The sequence below is a fragment of the Grammomys surdaster genome, unplaced genomic scaffold, assembly GCF_004785775.1.
Source record: "Grammomys surdaster isolate TR1022 unplaced genomic scaffold, NIH_TR_1.0 188, whole genome shotgun sequence".
Classification (NCBI taxonomy): domain Eukaryota; kingdom Metazoa; phylum Chordata; class Mammalia; order Rodentia; family Muridae; genus Grammomys; species Grammomys surdaster.
In genome coordinates this window covers 6368242-6388750 of record NW_021604633.1, presented here as the reverse complement: position 1 = coordinate 6388750, position 20509 = coordinate 6368242, and the positions used below count along the sequence as shown (strand labels likewise).

Sequence of the window (20509 nt, the reverse complement as noted above, 5' to 3'; positions counted from 1 at the left end):
TAGTGTATAGTGTATAGTGTATAGTGTATAGTGTATAGTGTATAGTGAAAACCAGCTGAGACATCCAGGCTCAGGCACTGAACAACTACTCAATTCCTGAACTTTCTGTTCATAGTCAGCCACTGATGGATTAGCTGGACCAGAGCCTGTAAATCATTCTAATAAACCCCTTTCTATGTATGAATAGTGTTTACTTTTATAAGTTCTGTTATTCTAGAAACTGTAATACAGCTTATTATTTTACAGGGCTTTCTGCCAACATACTGACACTCAAATGGGGATCACTAGAACCAGTCCAGCTGGTCACTGTCTCTTATACATAAGCCACACATTTCATGTTTCTTGAGGCTTGGCTTAAGTCACTATAGAAAGTTTAACTCTCATTAGTTTCACTGAATGGAGGTAACAAAAAAGTTAATTATACACGTCTTAGTTACAGTTTCCATTGCTGTGATGAGATACCATGACCAAGCCAACCCTTATAAAGGAAAATATTTAATTGGAGCTGGCTTACAGTTTCAGAGCTTTAGTCCATTATCATTGGTGGGAACATGGCAGCCTGTAGGCAGACATGGTGCTGGAGGAGCTGAGAGTTCTACTCCTTGATCTGCAGGCAGCAAGGAGGAGACTAGATATGTTTCACATCAGGTGTAGTGTGAACATTTAAGACCTCAAAGCCCAGACTTCATAGTGACACATTTCTTCTAATAAGGCCACACCTCCTCCAATAAGGCTATAACTCCTAATAGTGCCACTTCCTATGGCCAAGCATTAAAACACACGAATCTACGGGGGCCATAACTATTCAAACAATAGGTCTTTAAGCATTTCTGTAAGTGCTAGCTTGTATGGTATACAGGGCTCCTGCCTTATACCATCTTTGAACTGAAAGAGTATCTGGAGATGAAGGTTATTCCCCTGATCTTGTATTCAAGATGCTGAAATAACCTCTCAGTAAAACACACTTTCTGACATCCGTCCTGTTTTTCTCCTAGCATAAACGGTGCTATAGACAGAAGGCTACCAAAGTATCTTAAATTGTTTTAACTTATGATTCAAAGGTTAGTAGTCTGCAGTAAGAAGAAAATATACACTTTAGGTTAAGCCTATTGGGACATAAATGTGTCTTAGCATTTTAGAAGGATAGTCAGGAAGATTGCCAGGTTTGAGTCTATATGAGCTACACGGCCAGATCCTGTCAAAAAAGCAAATCAAAATAAAGCTACATATGAGTGTGTATGCACACACATACACACACTCAAAATACATCACCTAGTTGCTTCATATTGTCCAATAAAATGGCTTCTCATATTTATAAACTTTGAGTCAACAATATTCTATATAACTATTAATTTATATTTTAATTAACAAAATTTTAATGAATACAATTAATAAAAATAAAATTATTAATTTAAAATCTATTCATTTTTTATTTTATGTTTATTTATTTGTGTCTGTGTGCACGTGAGGAGAAAATTTTGCCACAAAGGAAAATCAGCTCAAAATTAACCACAGGCCTTAAATGTTAAGACCTGAATCTTTGAAATGATTACAGGAAAATACAATATAATACAGACAATAACTTTCTGAGTAGGACTCCAATAGATCAGGAGATGATAGTGAGGATTGACAAATGGGACTGCTTACATTAAAAAGCTGCTGCATAGCACAGAAAACAACCGTCAAGGTCAAGAGAAGTCACAGAGCAGGAGAAAACCTTTGTCAGTAATTAATCTGTCAAGGGGAATGTTAACCAAAATACATAAAATGAAACAAGTAAAACAAACATACATTAAAACAGCAGATATCACATGGGCAAGTTAAGTGGATAGAAACGTTTCAAACAGACAAACATTTGAGGGGCTGAGGAGACTGTTCAGCAGTTAAGAGCAATTATCTGCTCTTATGGAGGACCTGAGTTCAGTTACCAGTATCCAGACAGTGGCTCACAGCCATCTGTTGAGACAATCAGTCTCAGAAGACCTGATGCCCTCTTCTGGCTTCCATAAGCCATGCATGCATACGGTGCATAAACACACACAGGCAATATACACTTGTACACATAAATAAATAAAATGTTCAAAACATATTTTAAAAAATTACGTGAAACATGTTCAACATCTCTAGCCATTAGGGAAACAACAATTTTCCCAGAAAGAATGTGTATCAAAGTAATCAAGAAGCATCAAATGTTGGTAAGGATTAGGGAGGGGAGGAAAACTTATCACTGCTTGGAATGTAAACCAGTCCAGTCACTATGAAAAACAGTATGGAGGTTCCTTTAAAAACAGAACTCCCACATGACCCAGTTATACCACTTCTGGGAATATGCCTAGACTAATCAGTTAACTTACTATACAGATATTTGCATATCCATTTTATTGTGACAATATTCACTAGCCAACACAGCCAAGGTGTCCAATAACAGATGGGTGATTAAAAAAAATGCTACATTCACACATGGAATGCTATCCTCTCATAAGAACAAAGTTACGATACTTACAGGAAACTGGATGAAACTGGAAATCATATTAAATGAAAACTGGTATCACAAAGATAATCATTCCATAGTTCCTCTCATCTGTGGGATGTAGGGGACATGGTAATAAGAGAAACTATTAGGGAGGTGAAGGGGAGACTGGAAATGTATAACAGAAGGGGTGAGTATGGTCAGTGCACATTCCCTATACAGAAAGGCAAATGTTACAAGAAAACTCACTAGCTTTACCTAATAAAAAATGAAAAGTAAACAGAACTGTACAGGCCTGTGTGTAACTTAGGAACTGAAGAGACTATCTTGTCACACTGCTCCTGCACGGATAGAATATGGCAACTAGAACAAACGGGGGAAGCAAGCACAGATGCAGAAGCGGGGCATCCAAGGAAGAGGCCACATCAAGTACGAGTTCCCGAGTTTACTAAAGTGAGCCTTCAGTGCCTTTTCTTCCTTTTATTTGCTGAGACAGTCTCCCTGTGTAACTAGAGCTGCCTTGGAACTTGCAATCCTCCTGTCTCAGCCTTCAGAGTACCCCAGTAAATTTTTCTAACAATATACCATAAAATACTGACAAAACTATAAAAGTCTGTAAATACAATTTAAAAGTTCTTTTAAATCCTACTTCTCTAGTATTAATAATCATTATTATTATTATAAACCTATTTTTTTAAATCACTCTTAAGCTTGACAGGGGGTGGTGGATAAAAAGCACTTCCTGAGTAAAAACTACCTCTTAGGCCATCTTCGTTGTTGTATAAAGCGAGGGAGGCTTTCAGCACCAGGTTATAAAGTGAAGGCATGACCTCTCCAAGGTATTGTTGAGGGTAATTTTATTGTAGATATATGGGAGAGCATAGCCAGGTCCATCTGGAAGAGCCCTGGGCAGGAAGAGAAAGTAGTAGACTAACCGTGGCCAGAGGTTTGGACTCGGCTATGAGAGGACATAGGGACAAGAGAGGAAAATGAGAAGGGGTGGAGAGGTGGGGAGGGAGAGAGGGAGGAGAGATGGGAGGGGAGGGAGAGAGAAGGGTCGGATTGGGGAGGGAATGGGAGGGAAGAGAGGGGAGGAGAGCCAAATGGCAGGGTTATATAGAAAAGAGTAGCTGGGGAAGGGAAGCCCATGAGCTGTTTCGGGTACACGATGGGGTCCACAGTGCTGAGAAGAGCCATAGGTACTGGTGTTATTTGTGATACTGAGGTGACCTGCAGGTCAGCACGTGTGCTGGTATGCTAACAGGCACCACAGCTAGCCATGTGTCCCAGTTTCCTTTGTACCAGACAGTTGTTAAACACCCCAGCGCATCAGCGCTGTATTTAGAGACATAGCAGAGAAAGGTTAGTGTTTAGGTTAAGCTTCGGTACCTAAACCCCACCCCACTAATTCCAGCAACTGAAAAATTATGAAAAACACCCAGTCGTATGGAAACTTACATTTTAACAACAACAAAACCAAAAGGACATCGACTTAGAAATGTCCTTAGTTGAGTGTGCCTACAACCTTGTTTGTAAAGCCGAAATGAGTGGGAATCTTTGAAAAGACCACAATTAAGACAATCACTAAATAACATGGTACACTTAAACTATGATCCCTGCAGTGTTAGTCACAGTTGTTACTGTGCAACGCACAGAACACATGGCTACACATATTTTATTCAGAACTGAGTACTGTGAAAACATTTTTAAAAGAGGCCAATATAATAATGTTTTATTGATCTAGGAACTCTGGCACTGAAAGCGTGAACAACCCAAGGTAACGATGTCGTCACCAAGGGACGACCATAGAGCCCAAATCCCTTGACTCCTAGGCTGATGTTTTCCACTAATTGTGCTCCTTTCTACTCATCTGAGAGCTTCAAGAGTGAAGGGCTGGAGAAGGCAGAAGACCTATTATGAGCCAAACCGAGGTGGGGGGTGCTCTGAAGGTCTTCAGCAATCGCCGTTGACACTTTCTTTTGTTTTGGCTGAGCAAGATGAAAGCAGCAACCACAGACCCCAGGGACCAAGAACTGGAACTAGGTACCGCCTGTTGTGGTTACTCTCTTCTCCTCAGTCGGGGCCTGCCCTTTCTCATCTCTTCCTTCTGGTCAAGCTCTAACGTTCTCCCTTCGACTCCATCGGTCCCTATCCTCCCTCCTTCACCCCCTCTGCACACAACTGCTTTGCATCCTCGTTGGTCAGGGACCTCCTGGTACTCCCTCCAGCTTTAGCAGGGATTCGAGGCGCCTGGTGTTGTTCTTCAGAGCGAGGGACTAGTCAGCATTGTAACACGCATTTACCGTAGTTGAGAAACTACGGTAGGAGCTGGGGCACAGGCGCGTGTCAAGTGGGCGTTGGGGCTCGTCAGGACAAAGCGTGATTATACAATGAGGACCTTGCCTCCCTCCCGGCGCTTAACTCAGCTTCCCTCGGGCACCAACGAAGCGCGCGTGTTTACACTTCTCTACACCCGGCGGCGGATGGTGTTGGGGGGTGGTGGGGATTCCAAACCGTTACTCCGCCTGCTGGGGTGGGACCAGCCCAACGGCTGAGACTGCGCTCTGGGCGGACTACAAATCCCAGAAGGCCCCGCCCCGCAGGGGGCGGGCGGCGGCTTACCTGCCTGCCGCGCTTCCCTCTGGTTCGTACTGCTATTTCACTGCGCTAGGTATCCATCCTACAGCTGAGGGCTGCCTCTGGAGAGAATTAGCTGTCTCTATACTAAAGCCCTCGTGTCCCTGCTCTTCCTGCCTCAGTCCTGGCTATGTCTGACTCCCTCACCGGAGTCGGGTGGTGCGGCTAGGGAGGGAAGCCCGTGAGAACAGTCCCGGCGCACTTCCGCCTCTGCGCTCCGGAAGGTAGGGCGCACGCGCTTGCTGCGACTCCGGAGCGACTCACTTCCGCTCCCACTGTACCCTGCGAGCCGAATCATGGATCACACTGGTAAGGAGGCGGAGGCAGTGGGGGTCCTAGTTTCTTGCCCCCGTGGCTCGTGTAGGACTGGTTGCCCAGCAGGCACAAGGGGCTACGCTCGCCCCACTGCGCCGGGACGTGGCGGAGAGGAAGCAAGCTCAGACCGGGTCCCGGACTGGGCCTGCTGCCTCCCGGCCTACCCTTCGGAGCGGTGCCTGCATCCTCGAAACCGGCAGCACCGCTTCTTTAGTGCCGCTGTGCTCGTTTCGGGACCCTCCGCCGCGCAGGCTTGTGGCAAGCGGAGATCCCAGTTTTGATTTGTTTTTGTTTTTCTCATTCCGGTTGCTTTTGCACTTTGTGCTGGGGAAATAGGCGGGTGTTTCCCACTCTCGGAATTAGAGAAGCGTCCGGACTCTGGGCAAGAGTGGGTTGGAGACTTCCTGCTGCCTCTCAGCTTCGGGCGGCTGCTGCAGTGGTCACCTCCTGTGGTTATTGTCTTGTTGGCTTTTCGCGGACCAGTGGTTAGAGAAGAGAGTCGGATATAGTTTTCGAAGTTATAAGCGGAGCATCTTTTCTACCTGAACTCAAAGCATGCCCCGCCCTTCGGCCGTGGTCCTTTCGCATCTTCTGTGGACATATACAGAATTTTTAAGATCAAGATACTTACTTCGTATATTACGAGTGGCTTCAAACCTCGTTTCTGCTGGCTTCGTTTTTTTGGTTTTAGTTTTAATTTTAGCACTTGGCTTTGAGTGCTTCAGACAGTTATATCTCCAAGCAGGAGGAAAGGCTTTTTCTTTAGAAATTGAGTGAGATGCTCGAAGTCTTCAAACACTACTTAGTTATATAATTGCATGCAGATACTTGTAGGCTTGGAGATCGAATGATGGAATGGTAAACAATAGGACTGTGTCCTTGACTTCGAGTTTACATTCTGTCAAAGGAGGCTTGTGGGCTTTTTTTTTTTTTAAAGCTGTTTACAGATTGTGGTGAGTACTTTAAGAAACAGGTGCTTGTGGAGTAGGAAGTTTTAGTGCTAGGGAAAGGTGTTTTTGGAATGGTAGGAAGATACAGAGAAAATCAAATGTCCATAGCCTAGTTAGCCCTAAGTTGAGAAGGAAAACACAAGATACCCTTTACAGGTCTTTGAAAATCATGATAAAGAGTTTGAGTGGCTACGAACTAACTGAACAAAAGTAGGAGTACAATATTTTAAAAAATAATTCTTACTCTTCTATGGAGAATGGTGTAGGAGAGGAAGAACAGGAGTAAATAATCTATGTGGTGATTGCAGTACCACAGAGGGAGACTCAGTTTAGTTAAAGCGAAGTTCAGTGGTACTTAGTGACTAGTTATCACAGGTCCCCAGCAACGCTGTAGGGGGTAGTGGGCGCAAGACACAGAGAGTAGGCAATTGCCACAAATATTTTGGTGGAGAATCCAGCAGCTGCTAATGGGTTGATTTGTGGAAGTCTGTGAGAGAAATGAGAAAACCCCAAGTTTCCCAGTAGAGTATCTTGATACTGCATGTGGAAAAGAATTATCTTAGTTACGAACTTATTAGCCAAAGGTTGCCTAGGGAATTAAAAATCATTGTAACATGAAAATAATCACTACTGAGCTAACTAGGTTTAAAAAAAATGAGTTTCCAGACAGCTCTCCTTTGAGTTTATTGTTAACTTTTCTAGATTTTTAAATCAGCTGTGACTCAGTGTCTCTTAGTGCTTCTGTTTTAGTTGCTGCACATTTTAAGAAGAAAAAAAAATTAAGCCAAAGACTCAAACTTTCACAAAATTAATAAATAAAAATTTGAATCACAGAGCCTTTGGCAAATCAAGAGATGACAGTTGGCTAGTTAATTGACAATTTTCTGACTGAATAGACATCTCAAAATGATTTTAATGTCAGAGGATCAAGAGGTCTTATAAATGGGAATATCAAAGTAGAATTTTGTCAGAAAGAATATTTCAGAATTTTTTATAAAAATGGCAAACACATACTGCTTTTTTTAGTGTTTTTCTGGATTGCAGAAGTGTCAGCAGTGAGCTGAGGGCCCTGCAGCTCCTCCCAGGCCAGCTGTGTCCTCAGGTTCCTACATCACAGAGGTACCCAGGCCAATAAAGACCCTGTAAACACTTGATTCATTCTTTGATCATTGTACGAGATAATTAGTGCTTAGGTAAAAGTAATCTAAATTTTGTAAAGTATTGCTTCATTCTTTTTGAGGAGATGGATGCTGGGCACATGAAACCAGAATCTTCAGTACCTTAGACAGGTACTAACTCTGAGCTACATACCTGGGTTCAGTTCCTTGGCTCCTTTAATTCAAGATAAAATATTAATGTGTTGTTTTTAAAACTGTATAATAAAGTGTTACTACTGTTAAATGTCTATTTACTTTAAATGGCCAATTATTCTTTTTATCTTTTATGTAATATCCAGAATTTATTGCATGCTTTGTGTTTTTTTGTTGTTTTGTTTCTATGTATGGTGGCCCCACACAAACAAACTTCAGAATTTTGTCACTTGAAATCTGTGAGGCTTTAGAAACAGGCTCCTAGAAGGGCCAGGCTACTGTTTAAATAATGGAGAACTGGACTATGTGAGCTGGTTGAAACGTCGTGCAGGTAAAGTGTGTTTTCATTCACAGAGTTAACACACTAAGAATCCTTGTGATATCTGAAAGACAACACGTTAGTTATTTCAGTTCTCTGGAAAGTTGAGGATACTTTTTGTGCAAGGGGAAAAGGTTGTCTGTCGTAGATCTATATAGATCTATGTAGGTACTTCTATATAGATGAGCAAATGCAGTGGAGACTGCTGACATACATTGCATTTTAGTGCAGTCTTGTAGATTGATCAAGTTGGGTTTATTATAATTCAAGATTGTAGCTATTCATCTAATCTTTCCATGGAAGATTTTGAGAGGAGTTAGCAGTTATAAGAGTAGAAAGTAAACAGAAGATGTTTAGTCATTGAGGCTCATTTTAAATTTCATTTTATTTTGTTCATAGAAAGGGCAAATTATTGTGTTCATTGATATGAATTTAGTTGATTGGTTTTGCTTATAGTCGTGGAAGTCATAGATACTAGCAGAATACTTTCACATTTTAGTTTTGCTGAATTTAATATGGACAGTTTGGCTATCAGTTCTGATTGTAATTCTTGCAGGAACTCTATTCCTAAATTTGTGTTTCAAACATTTCAGTGTTAAGATTACGTTTGCATTTTCTATCTTTAAGCATTTCCCTTTTTGTCCTAAGGTAAAGTTGAATACTTTGTGTTACATATTTTTGTGTACTTGAAAAATAAAGTTTTATATAACTCAGTCCTGTGAAATAATGTACCTCTTATTCATGGACAAGAATTCCTTTTTTTCCATAGATGATAAGATTTTTTTTTTTTTTTTTTTTTTAGGTTTTTTGAGACAGGGTTTCTCTGTGTAGCCCTGGCTGCCCTGGAACTCACTCTGTAGACCAGGCTGGCCTCGAACTCAGAAACCCACCTGCCTCTGCCTCCCAAGTGCTAGGAATAAAGGTGTGTGCTACCACTGCCCCGTGATGATAAGATTTTTAAGGACTAGAAAGTGTCTGTTTAAGACCCAAGTCTAATTAATAGTTTTCCTAATAGTGTTACTTTAGGTAACAGTGTTGACTGTTACCTAAAGATATCTGTTGCCTATGTCTCTAGAAATGTTATGGTACAAATAATGCACTATGTTCTATTAAATGATATGTTTTTGTATCTGTTGAATGCTTTTTAGAAAAAATGTTATGCTTAAGGGAATAATTATGTCTTTAAAGCCAACACATAAGCCAGTAAGATGGCTTAACAGGTAAAGACAGTGCTACCTGCTGAGGCCCTGAAGTCAACATCTGGGGCTCAGGTGGTCGGAGGGGAGAACCAGCTCCCACAGATTGTTTTCTGACCTCCATATACCCACTGTGGCTCCACAGCAGTCCCCCCTAAACATAATAAATTAAAACTTTATTTTCAAGTATATTTCAGAGTTAGTGTTGCATTTTCAATTTGTTATGTAAATACTACTAAGTTTACTCCATGGCTACTTCACCTGTTTGATAATTAGACACATATGTTAAGACAATTTTGTTTTTCTCCTTTATTTTTAAAAATCTTTACAATCTGTATGAGGTTTTTTTTTTTTTTGAATTTACATTTTTATTTTTATGAGTTTTTTTTTAAAGGTTTATCTTTTAGTAAACTACTATGGAATTGTATGGAAATTTTTATTGTTCATTTTTTAGAAAGAGATAAAGGCTCTATAATTTATGTCAGCTTCTGAAAGTGTTCCCTGTCCAAAAAGAAGCTTAACCAAAAGCATTTCTTTAAAGGTTTACCCCAAATAAAGAATATTAGCAGTTACACTTACCAGTCTAGTACTTAAAATCAGAACCAAGATCTTCAGTTTATTGTTTGATAATGTTGATTTTATCTTTATTCTTGTTGTAGAACAATTTTCAAAAAGAAAAGTAAAAAACAATTAAAATTTCCTTTTTTTTTTTTCTCATTCATTTAGACAATGAGTTACAAGGCACTAATAGTACTGGATCCTTGGGTGGTCTTGATGTTCGCAGAAGAATTCCTATAAAACTGATCTCCAAACAAGCCAACAAAGTTAAACCTGCACCTCGAACTCAAAGGACTATTAGCAGGATGCCTGCAAAGGCTCCACAAGGTGATGAAGGTAACTTGTTTAAACTGAAATGTTTAAGAGTTATCAGGTTGGAGAGGTGGCTTGGAGGTTAAGAGTATTGAATACTCCTCCAGAGAACCCAGGTTCAGTTCCCAGCACCCATATGGCAGCTCACAATGTCTGTAACTCAAAGGCCTGATATCCTCACATAGACATACCTGCAGACAAAACAACAAAATACCATTGCACATAAAATAAATAAAAGTAAATTTAAAAAAAGAGTTCTGTTGTTAGTATTTGAGTGTATCAAATAATCCATCTGATTTTATTTGCTTAAACCTACTTTAAAATTTTAACCTTATGTACTCTTTATTTTCTATCCCTTTGTAAGCTCCCTTGCCCCTTTTTTTAAAGAATTTAATTGATATTGCAGAGAATATTACATTAAAAGTAAAGTTTGTTTTCAAAGCTGATGTTGATGTCTCTTAAAAAAATCTTTCAAGTAAGCTGTGTGGTGGTGGTGAATGCTTTTAATCCGAGCACTCCAGAGACAGAGGCAGGTGTATCTCTTAGTTCAAGGCCAGCCTGGTCTATAGGGCAGGTTCCATGATAGACAGGGCTACACAGAAAAATCTTGTCTAGAAAAACAACAACAACAACAAAAAAAAAAAAAAAAAAGGAAAAAGAAAGAAAAGAAAAAAGGTTTATCCAGGTGAGGTGCCACATGGCTGAAATCCTAGCACTTAGGGAGCTGAGGCAAGAGGATTGTTGTTTGAGGTCAGACTCTGTCTCAAACAAATGAATAGTACTAGGTGTTTAGTCTATAGATACCCTACAATTTATTTAACTTTCTTGTAGATACTTGTTTTGCTGTATTTGTGTTGTAATGTAAATATTAAACATTTGACTTGGGAGATGATCAGATTATTTTAATGGGTGAGGGTAATGGCCACATAAGCCTGGTGACCCAAGTGTCATCCCTAGAACCATTTAAAAGAGGAAGGAGAGAACTGACCTTTTAAAGACTTGATTTGTACACTTCAGAATTGATCAGATCTTGTTAAATTACTCTTCAGAAAGGGTGAGTTGGTTTTTACTCACACACATCAATATTTTGTATTATTAACTTAACATTTTTTGAGGCCGAGCCTCTGAAACTATTCTGTCCTTGAAGGTCAGAAGTCTTGGTACCTCACCTTCTAAGTGCTGTGGTCACAGGCTGGTGCTTAAGTGTGTGGTTGGATGCCTTTTCCTAGTACTAGCCAGCTCTTGTCTCAGTTCCAGGATCTATTTTGATTGTGCTTTTCTCTTAATTTTGAATTCTTTATAGTATTGGCTTTGTTAAATGTCTGTGTGGTTCATTTATCTTCTGTATATAAAATATTACTGTAAAGAACTTGAACATTCTAGGTAACCAGTTAACTAGAGCTTTCTCTTTGGTGTTTTCATATATTCTTTAAAAGGCTTTTCCTAGTTTCATGAATAGAAAAACTATTTCCTGTTTTCCCATCTGTTAGAAGTCAGCAAGCTGATCTACAGGCCAATTTTGGTTTCTTTAAAAAGATAAAGTTACTGTTCAGTTGAGTATTGCCTGTGGCTATTTTCCCACTAGTGTGGCAGAATTGACTAGATTTCTATGACCAAGAAAGCCAAAGATTTGAACTGTGGCCTTTTATAGTAACAGTTTGTTTGCCCATGCTTTAGAACAGTTATGCATATGTATTGTTTTTTAAAGTGAAGTCTTGCTTACCACAAATGCTGAGAAATTTGTTTTTTTCTTCCAAAATAGAAATCTTGCTGTTTAACATACATTCAAGTTCAGGAAGATCTGTCTTACTCCTAAATTCTATTCTTATAATTTGTAGGTAGTTTAGAATGAATGATGATGCATATCTTTAAAATCTGTTCAGTAAACACATGATGGTGACAGTTGGTGAGGTTTTATACTAGAGATGGTTTATGGGGCTGGTAAGAGGGTTGAATAAGAGACTCAGTTCTAGGTCTGGTCTGGCTCTGGCACACACTTGGCTTATATGGTGTCTGCTGTACCCACCCCCACCATATGTTGTCATTTGTAAAGTACTAGAGGTGGACTCAATGATCATGAAGACTACTTCCAGCCAGCATTTTAAACTCCAGTTTAAAAAATGATATGCCAGTTAATTTCTGTGACAAATATGGACTGTATATTATCTGTGGGAAAATGGTAAGTACAATTTAGGCCTGGTGTTATAGAGGTAGGATTCTGAAATATGTATTTTGATTTTTTTTATAACTAGTGTCATATACAAAAAAGCTAAGGGAAGTTTTATAATACCATGAATTTAATCTAAATGTTTTTTTTCCTGTTTTAGAGTAGTTTTAGGATTTTGATTTTCATCGTTTTAGATCTCTGAAAATCATCAGAAACATTTTTCAGTAAATAGACCAATTTTGTCATGGAAATGTACTTTTTAAGATGAAATTTGAAGTTGGAAAATGTAATGTAACTTTTTTTCTCTTAGAAGGATTTGATTATAACGAAGAACAGCGGTATGACTGTAAAGGGGGCGAACTCTTTGGGAATCAACGAAGATTTCCAGGACATCTTTTTTGGGATTTTAAGGTATAACTAAAAATGAAAAATTAGGCATTAAGCACTTGCATCGGTTTTTCGTAACCTATGACTTGTAGCACACATAAGTCCTTTTGCTTGTTTCTACCATCCTCAAAAATCATTTGAAATAATTTTCAGTAAAACATATAAAATTATTAACCGCTGTTTAAGATGGAAAACAAGCAAGTGGAATTATACTAATCAATTTTTACTTCTGTTTGTAGTAACAACTTAGGAAATTCTGTCCATTTCACTGTGTGAATTTATAAGTACAATTTTCAAAATTGACTAAAGAGAAAATTTTAATTATCATTTCAACAGATAAACATCTTAGGTGAAAAAGATGATACACCAGTTCATTTCTGTGACAAATGTGGGTTACCTATCAAAGTGTATGGAAGAATGGTAAGTACAGCTAAGATTTTTTTTTATAACTAATTTTATAACATGTACAAAAAAGCTAAGTTTAATAATACCATGAATTGAATATAGTTCTTCTTCTTACTGTTTTAGAGTAGATTCAGGAGAATCACAGTAAGATGAAACACATTTTGAGTTCTTTCTCAGGAGCTTTTTACTTGCAGGGACTATTTTGACATTGATAGGTTCACATATCTGAAAATAGAAGCAGGTGCCAGGCAAGGAGGGATAGTCTTCTAATCCTAGCACTCTGGAAGTTGAGGCAGAAGGATGATAGGACAGACCAACAGCTGCATTGGGTACATCAGCGTGTCAGGCAATCTGAGCTGAACGTGAGATCCTGTCTCCAGAAATAAAAAGGAAAGTGTTAGCAGATATACGTGTATTTATTAGAAATTTATTAGAGCCAAAGTTTTCAAAACATTTTCAAAAACTTGTGATTAAAACTTGTTGCTGGACAGTGGTGGCCCGTGCCACCCACTTTAATGACCCATTTAATCTCAGCACTCGGAAGGCAGAGATAAGTGAATTGTTCTAAGACAACCAAGGCTATACAGAGAAACCCTGCCTTGAAAAACCAGATAGATTACGATAGATAGATAGATAGATAGATAGATAGATAGATAGATAGATAGATAGATACATACATACATACATACATAGATACATAGCTCCATAGCTCTTAGCTGCTTCTACTATATAGTCCTAATAAGTATTCATTAACTCCTGTGTGCCTTCTGTTTGTAGATCACTGTACTGACAGTTAGCATTGAAATGTTCTAAGTTGTTGTAGGATGCTTAACTATGATATTTTTGCCTACAGATTCCATGCAAGCATGTCTTTTGCTATGACTGTGCTATTTTACATGAAAAAAAAGGAGATAAGATGTGTCCAGGGTAAGATATGATCATCCTTAGATTGTCTAATAGTAGTGGTTTTTATCAGCAAGTGGTTAAAGGTTTTGGTGTAATGGGAGTAGACAAGGATGCAAATGTGCCGGCTGAGCCACCCTCCAGGAACTGGAGTTAGTTTTTTCCCTTGTCTGGAAGATGGAGCTCGCCGTTGTCAAGTCTATTAGAGTAGCTCCAAGGAGTACTACTGGTTGATAAGGAAACTCTGAACAACTGTAAAAAAAAATTTCCCCTCTATGGTGTAGGATATGGGCATTATGGGCATTACTAGGGGAAAAAGGGATGATTTGTTAGTGACCCAATGGCAACTGATTTTCTTGGCATATATCTTTGGGTTTTAAAAGTTACAGATTATGGAATACACACTATGTTTAAGGGATTTTAAACATATGTTCTATAGAGTTATAATTCAGAATAATACGAAATTTGGAAGTATTTATTATAGTCTTTGTTGAGGTATTTCTCTAATGCCTATTTTCCAGCCCAGTGTTGTGCATTAGCTTTAAAATTGCATAACATATGTGATTGTTCCAATAAGATAACTAAAATGTAATGCAACATTAAATGTAGTGAACATTAAAAGATTTTCTCTTTTACATAGATTTTTTTTAAATTTACTTGTCTGTATTTTATGTGCATGAGTGTTTTGCCTGCATGTCTGTCTGTGTGAGTGTGTCAGATTTTGGAGTTACAGATAGTTGTGAGCTTCTGTGTGGATGCTGAGATTTGAACCCAGGTCCTCTGGAAGAGAATTCAGTGCCCTTAACTGCTGAGCCATCTCTCCACCCCCTAGAGGTTCCAATAGTTTAAAAGTGCAATTTAGTTTTCAGGAACTAAATGTTCTAGTATGCGCTTGACCAGCATAGTCTGTAGTTATCTAGAGAGAAACATGTCTTCATTGTCAAACCAAGTGCAGGAAATCAAGTTACCAACCAGAATTAATTTAAATAGCATATACTACTGCGTTTAGGCATCATCCAAAAGAAAAGACCTTATCCTATTTAACACAGAGATGTTTCTGAGTGTGTGGTGAATTAGATGGCTGAAAAGCAAGAAATGTGCAAAATGGCCACAAATGACCCACACCCTAGCTCCTACAGTAAGGAAAAGAGACAACTGAGTTTTGAATTCTGTGGTTGTAAATGATAGATCCTTTGCTTTGTCATTCCCATATGTAAGTCATAGTATAGAGAAAATGAGCTCTAAATCTTGGGAAATAGAAGGTCTCTTAAGACATTCTATTTGGTGGTACAGTTGAGGTAAAAATATTCTCAAGTTGTTAGAGATGTTGATGATTGGTGTCTGATACAAATAGAGAAGATTAAAAGTTTACTATAAGTAATTTAGTACTCAGTGTTAACTTTGCAAGTATCTTATAGTATTTAAAGTAAAGCTTAAGTTAAATGTGATGTTTTATATTTTGGTTTTAGTAAATCAATATTTTCTTCCTGTTTAGGTGTAGTGATCCTGTGCAGCGGATTGAACAGTGCACACGAGGTTCTCTCTTCATGTGTAGCATTGTTCAAGGTTGCAAAAGAACATATCTGTCTCAGAGGGACTTACAAGCTCATATCAACCATCGCCATATGAGAGCTGGAAAGCCTGTTACCCGTGCTTCACTTGAGAATGTTCATCCTCCCATTGCCCCACCACCAACTGAAATCCCCGATCGTTTCATAATGCCACCAGACAAGCATCATATGAGCCATATTCCTCCAAAGCAGCACATCATGATGCCACCACCTCCTTTGCAACATGTGCCGCACGAGCACTATAATCAGCCACATGAGGATATCCGTGCTCCTCCAGCAGAATTGTCCATGGCTCCACCTCCACCTCGCTCGGTCAGTCAGGAAACCTTTCGTATTTCAACAAGAAAACACAGCAATTTAATAACTGTCCCTATTCAGGATGACTCAAGTTCAGGTGCTAGAGAACCACCACCTCCTGCCCCAGCACCTGCTCATCATCATCCTGAATATCAGGGTCAGCCGGTGGTATCTCATCCTCATCATATTATGCCTCCACAGCAACATTATGCACCACCCCCACCTCCTCCACCACCAATAAGCCATCCAATGCCACACCCTCCCCAGGCTGCAGGGACTCCTCACTTGGTATATAGCCAAGCTCCACCTCCACCAATGACCTCTGCTCCACCACCAATAACCCCTCCCCCTGGACATATTATTGCCCAGATGCCACCTTACATGAACCATCCTCCGCCAGGACCCCCTCCACCTCAGCATGGTGGGCCACCTGTAACTGCACCCCCTCCTCACCATTACAATCCTAACTCTTTACCCCAGTTTACTGAAGATCAAGGAACTCTGAGCCCTCCATTTACACAACCAGGAGGAATGAGTCCTGGTATATGGCCTGCACCAAGAGGGCCACCTCCTCCTCCACGAATGCAGGGCCCGCCTTCTCAAACCCCACTCCCTGGACCACATCATCCAGATCAAACAAGATACAGACCGTATTACCAGTGATCATAGTGTTTTGAACTGAAGATAAAACAAGGAAAAAAAAGATTAAATTAGTCAATCTTAATTAAGCTTTGACTGTGGAAGGAAAACCACCTCTTTTTGAGGTAGCTATAAAACACAAAAGTCTTCTCTTAAAATGGTTTTAATCTGACTTTAGGATTGCTTTCAAGTACTATTCTGTAGTGCAGATAAGTGGCTTGGTTGAGCACAACTATATCTTAACAACTGTTATGTTGGTGTGATAAATTTTCCCCAAAAGTGACCATTTATAAAAAAATTTGAAAAAAAATTTCACTGTTCCACTTTGAGAAATACTGCTTTTATTAAACCCAATGTTTAGTTTTTCTTGTGATGCATTTTGTTAACCTGTGTAAAAGAATTAAATTTCAAAATGGTTGTAAAAATGCTATTTTTATGTGAATTTAAGTGCAGCCATATCATTTTTTAACCCATATTTTACCACTAATTTTCCAAAGTTAAAATAAAATCCTAGAAGTAAAAATCTACTAAATCGTTACCAGGCAGACTGTTAAATGGTAGGGAATTATTTCACATTTTAGGCACTGAAATTTCAAGGTGTAATTGTACAGTGCATTTCACTTGGATGCCTTTTCATGTTTGGATAACCTCAGAAGCTCCAAAATACATGAGAATTTCTATAACTGTAGGTGGCTGGCATGTCTCAAGGTATTCTATAATTTGGAAAACGACCTGCTTTACAGGCTCTAAGCTGCTGAGGGTGTTTTCATTGATGCTTTTCCTGAGGGCTTAGAGTCACGTAACTTGTCACACAAGATCTTACGTTATGTTACTTTATAGGACTGTTTAAATGGTGTTATTTGGATGAAATGTGTTCTCTGTTCACTGTCTTAACCTACATATTTGGGGCTGATTAGGCTTTATTTAAATCTGCATTTTCTCATAGTAGTTTGATTCTGTACTTTAGTGCATAGTGTGTTGTTATTTATGGGATTATAAATTGCAGCTTGAATGCTGTGGAGGAATCTGACTAATGTATTAGCAAACGGTGTTCCTTGTAATCACAAGCTAGCATTTACTCAGGTTTTGTGGCTGTGGTGAGTTTTTCCTCTAAGTTGAAAGTTTAAAACTATCATTTCTTCTTTTCTTAGTTAAAACACTCTAAAATTGGAACATTTTATCGTGAAATCAATAGTAAAGACAACCAGATAATTTTGAATTGGACAGAAGAAAAGTAATGATTAGATTGTGAATTTCAGTGCCGTGTAAGGTGCCTTTAGAGTCAGTGTTTGCATTATAGGGGCTTGTTACAGTCCATTGGAGATGACCACTCAGTTTATACACATTTCCTATGTATAAGTCAGCATTCTTAGGATATTATTATATATCCTTTGAATTGACTCAACTCTTGTGAAGCTTTTCTTCCCCTTTAAAATGGTGCATAATATAAACATGGTGTGTAGTGTGCAGATAACATTTATTAGATAGTTTGTAGTATATAAATTTAGAACATTGGTTTTTGACAAGGGGTATACTGATTGCTAATTCACCATTTTATTCTGTCAGGTACAGGAAAACATTCTCATGTTGGATGATCAGATGCAAAATCATTTCTGAACTTTCAGAAGAAATAATATAAATGGCCGTTCATCCTTGACTGGCCAAAAATAATTAATGCAGTTTTTTCTTGAGCAAGTAACTTTTTTCCACATGTAGCATTTTGAGAATCTGGTTTGCTCATGCGCTATTTCTAGTGAGAGATTCTTGTTATTAGACGCATGGAAGTGGAACAGTGTGACATGTGGTGAGTGTTCCTATCATTACTGTAGGTACTTGGACTGGTGCAAACTTGATTCTTTTTCATGCCCCTGTTTAGGAGCTATTAAAATATTACTGTTAAAAATCCAAATAACTCTTTGTTTCATATAATTAGAAAACAGCCAGATTCATGTAAGAGCTTTTTAGCTGTTTATGAGAAGCTCTTATATTGAGATTTACTGGGGTTGGGTGTGGTAAGAAAACCACTTAGCCTATATTTTGGACCAAAAAAAAAAAAAAAAATCAGTATCATGAAAAAAAAAATCCCACATTATGAAAATTCTTGTAGGCTTTAAAAACAATTTCAGTTAGGTTGATAAACATGCTGGGAGGCAGGTGAGATGAATGTTTTGTATTAGAATTTTAAGTGTTAGACTTGAATTCATCAGTTAATTGTTTGAATGAGGGTGGGTGGGTAGACAGATAACAAGATTATTATTAAGTGTTTCTGTTCTTAAGGAAAAAGATATGAATTCCAGCACATTTCAGGGAAGCCTTGGAAGCTATCTATGATGGACATAAGTCTAAATGTATGTATGTTTCATTAATTGCTCTTAAGACTACTGAGGTGGCAGTTTAATTCTTAAAAACAATAAAATGGAAGCATAAATACTATTTTGCCTAGATGAGTTTTTAAACCTAATGATGACATATTTGGGAGATTGCAGAACTTCCCATGATTTTCCAGTAAAATTAGATTCACCTTTTAAATGCTTATAACCAAAAAGTTGGCTCGTGTATTTCTTTGGCATATTTGTTCAGAGTTTGTGAATACTTTATCATTATTTGGAGGAGGATCCATTTTTAAGACGGTAAAGAGCTGTACTCATTTTGCACTGTAAAAGCTACTTTTTCAAAACGGTGTAAATACTAGTCAGATATAATGGAAATATAAATAGAAAAGATTGGAGTGTTTTTGCCGTTCTTAAATAGTGGCTGTTTACTGTGAGAGGCACACAGGACTGCTTAAAGGGTGTCATACAGGTTTTAGAAAAGGACCTACATCTCTGTCTCAGATAATTTTATGTTGAAAGTACATGAAAATTGCAAATACATGAAACAAAAATGTTTCTCAGATTAGCTATCAAATGTATCAGATTGATATTAAAGGAAGTTTTATACTCAAAAACACTCTATTTTGGTTGAAATAAGTTTATTTCTATTCACTAGTTTATAATTTGTTAAAATCTGACCTAGGAAGCAATCAAAATTTACTTATAACAATAGTTGCACAATCTAATAAAGCAGTGCTGGATGTACCAAGCTTAGAGAGGAATGCTGGATAAACCAGGTAACAGTTCTGAAGCACCCCTAATAAAAACAGACTTAGTTTTTAGAATCTCATTTTCTCTCACTTATGCTTAAAGTTTTCAAGTCTCACTGTCTCATCTGTTTTCAGACATCAGAATGACAGAATTGTAAAACATGCACAGTTGACATCTCACATGTGGGCAGGGTCTTCCTATAGGAGAGGCAGTCTTCCTAAATAGTGGACACTGTCCTATTTAAGATTATATTCTTTTATGTTGCCTTAAAAATTGTCTCAAATTTGCCTTCTTTCATATTTAAAAGCATGCCCCCTTTTACTTCCAAAACCTTAGGGTTTTTGTTTTTTTTTAAATCAGAAAAAAATAATAGAAGTTAAGATCCCAACCCCACCCCTGGCTATCATGGTGGTAAACATCTCCAGATGATTAGTTAACATCTAGCTATAATTATGACTCAACAGCTAAATAAGGGATGGTTCTAATGTTTTGATAAGGAGTCTGCATGTGAATGCTGAAGGTCCTATTCCCCAATTGGTTCTTGATTGGCCAATAAAGATGCCAGTGGCCAATGGTTGGGTGGAAGAGGTGAGACTTTCAGGTTTCCGCAGGCAGGCTATGAGACACAGGAGGAGGAAAAGGTATTTGCCATGCTTCAGAGGAAGCCCCTTAGAGAATTTTTCATCACCCCTATTCAACAAGAAGAAGCTATGGAGAGTTGTTCCCTGAGTTTGGGTGTCTGGTAATAGTCGTTTAACAAATTATAGATAAGTTGGTATTTTAAAGGATAATTTGGAAATGGTCAAAATTTTGAACAAGGAGGAAGTAGATGAGATTACTAAATTTTATTCTTGAACAAAACATTGTGTAGCCATAATCTTACACTGATAAAAATCTTTGTAGTTGATACAAAATTAAAGTTATAATTTCTTAAATTGGTATAGAAATCCTATGTTGATATAGAATTAAGGTTTTCATTGGTTTAAATCT

At 38.3% G+C, this 20509-nt stretch overlaps 1 protein-coding gene across 4 annotated transcripts; it reads left to right on the top strand.

Annotated features, from left to right (window-relative positions):
• The first annotated feature begins 5291 nt into the window (after positions 1-5291).
• Cbll1 (Cbl proto-oncogene like 1) lies at positions 5292-18869 on the top strand. Of its 4 annotated transcripts, none has more exons than XM_028768788.1 (6): positions 5292-5416; positions 9924-10082; positions 12548-12645; positions 12958-13041; positions 13880-13953; positions 15425-18869. In XM_028768788.1, the coding sequence occupies exons 1-6, from the start codon at positions 5404-5406 to the stop codon at positions 16458-16460; spliced, it is 1464 nt and encodes a 487-aa protein (XP_028624621.1). In that variant the 5' UTR covers positions 5292-5403; the 3' UTR covers positions 16461-18869. The 4 variants fall into 4 exon arrangements, with proteins under 4 accessions (XP_028624621.1, XP_028624620.1, XP_028624619.1 ...); XM_028768787.1 differs by having other exon boundaries at positions 12545-12645; XM_028768786.1 differs by having other exon boundaries at positions 9924-10091.
• The last annotated feature ends 1640 nt before the right edge of the window (positions 18870-20509 follow it).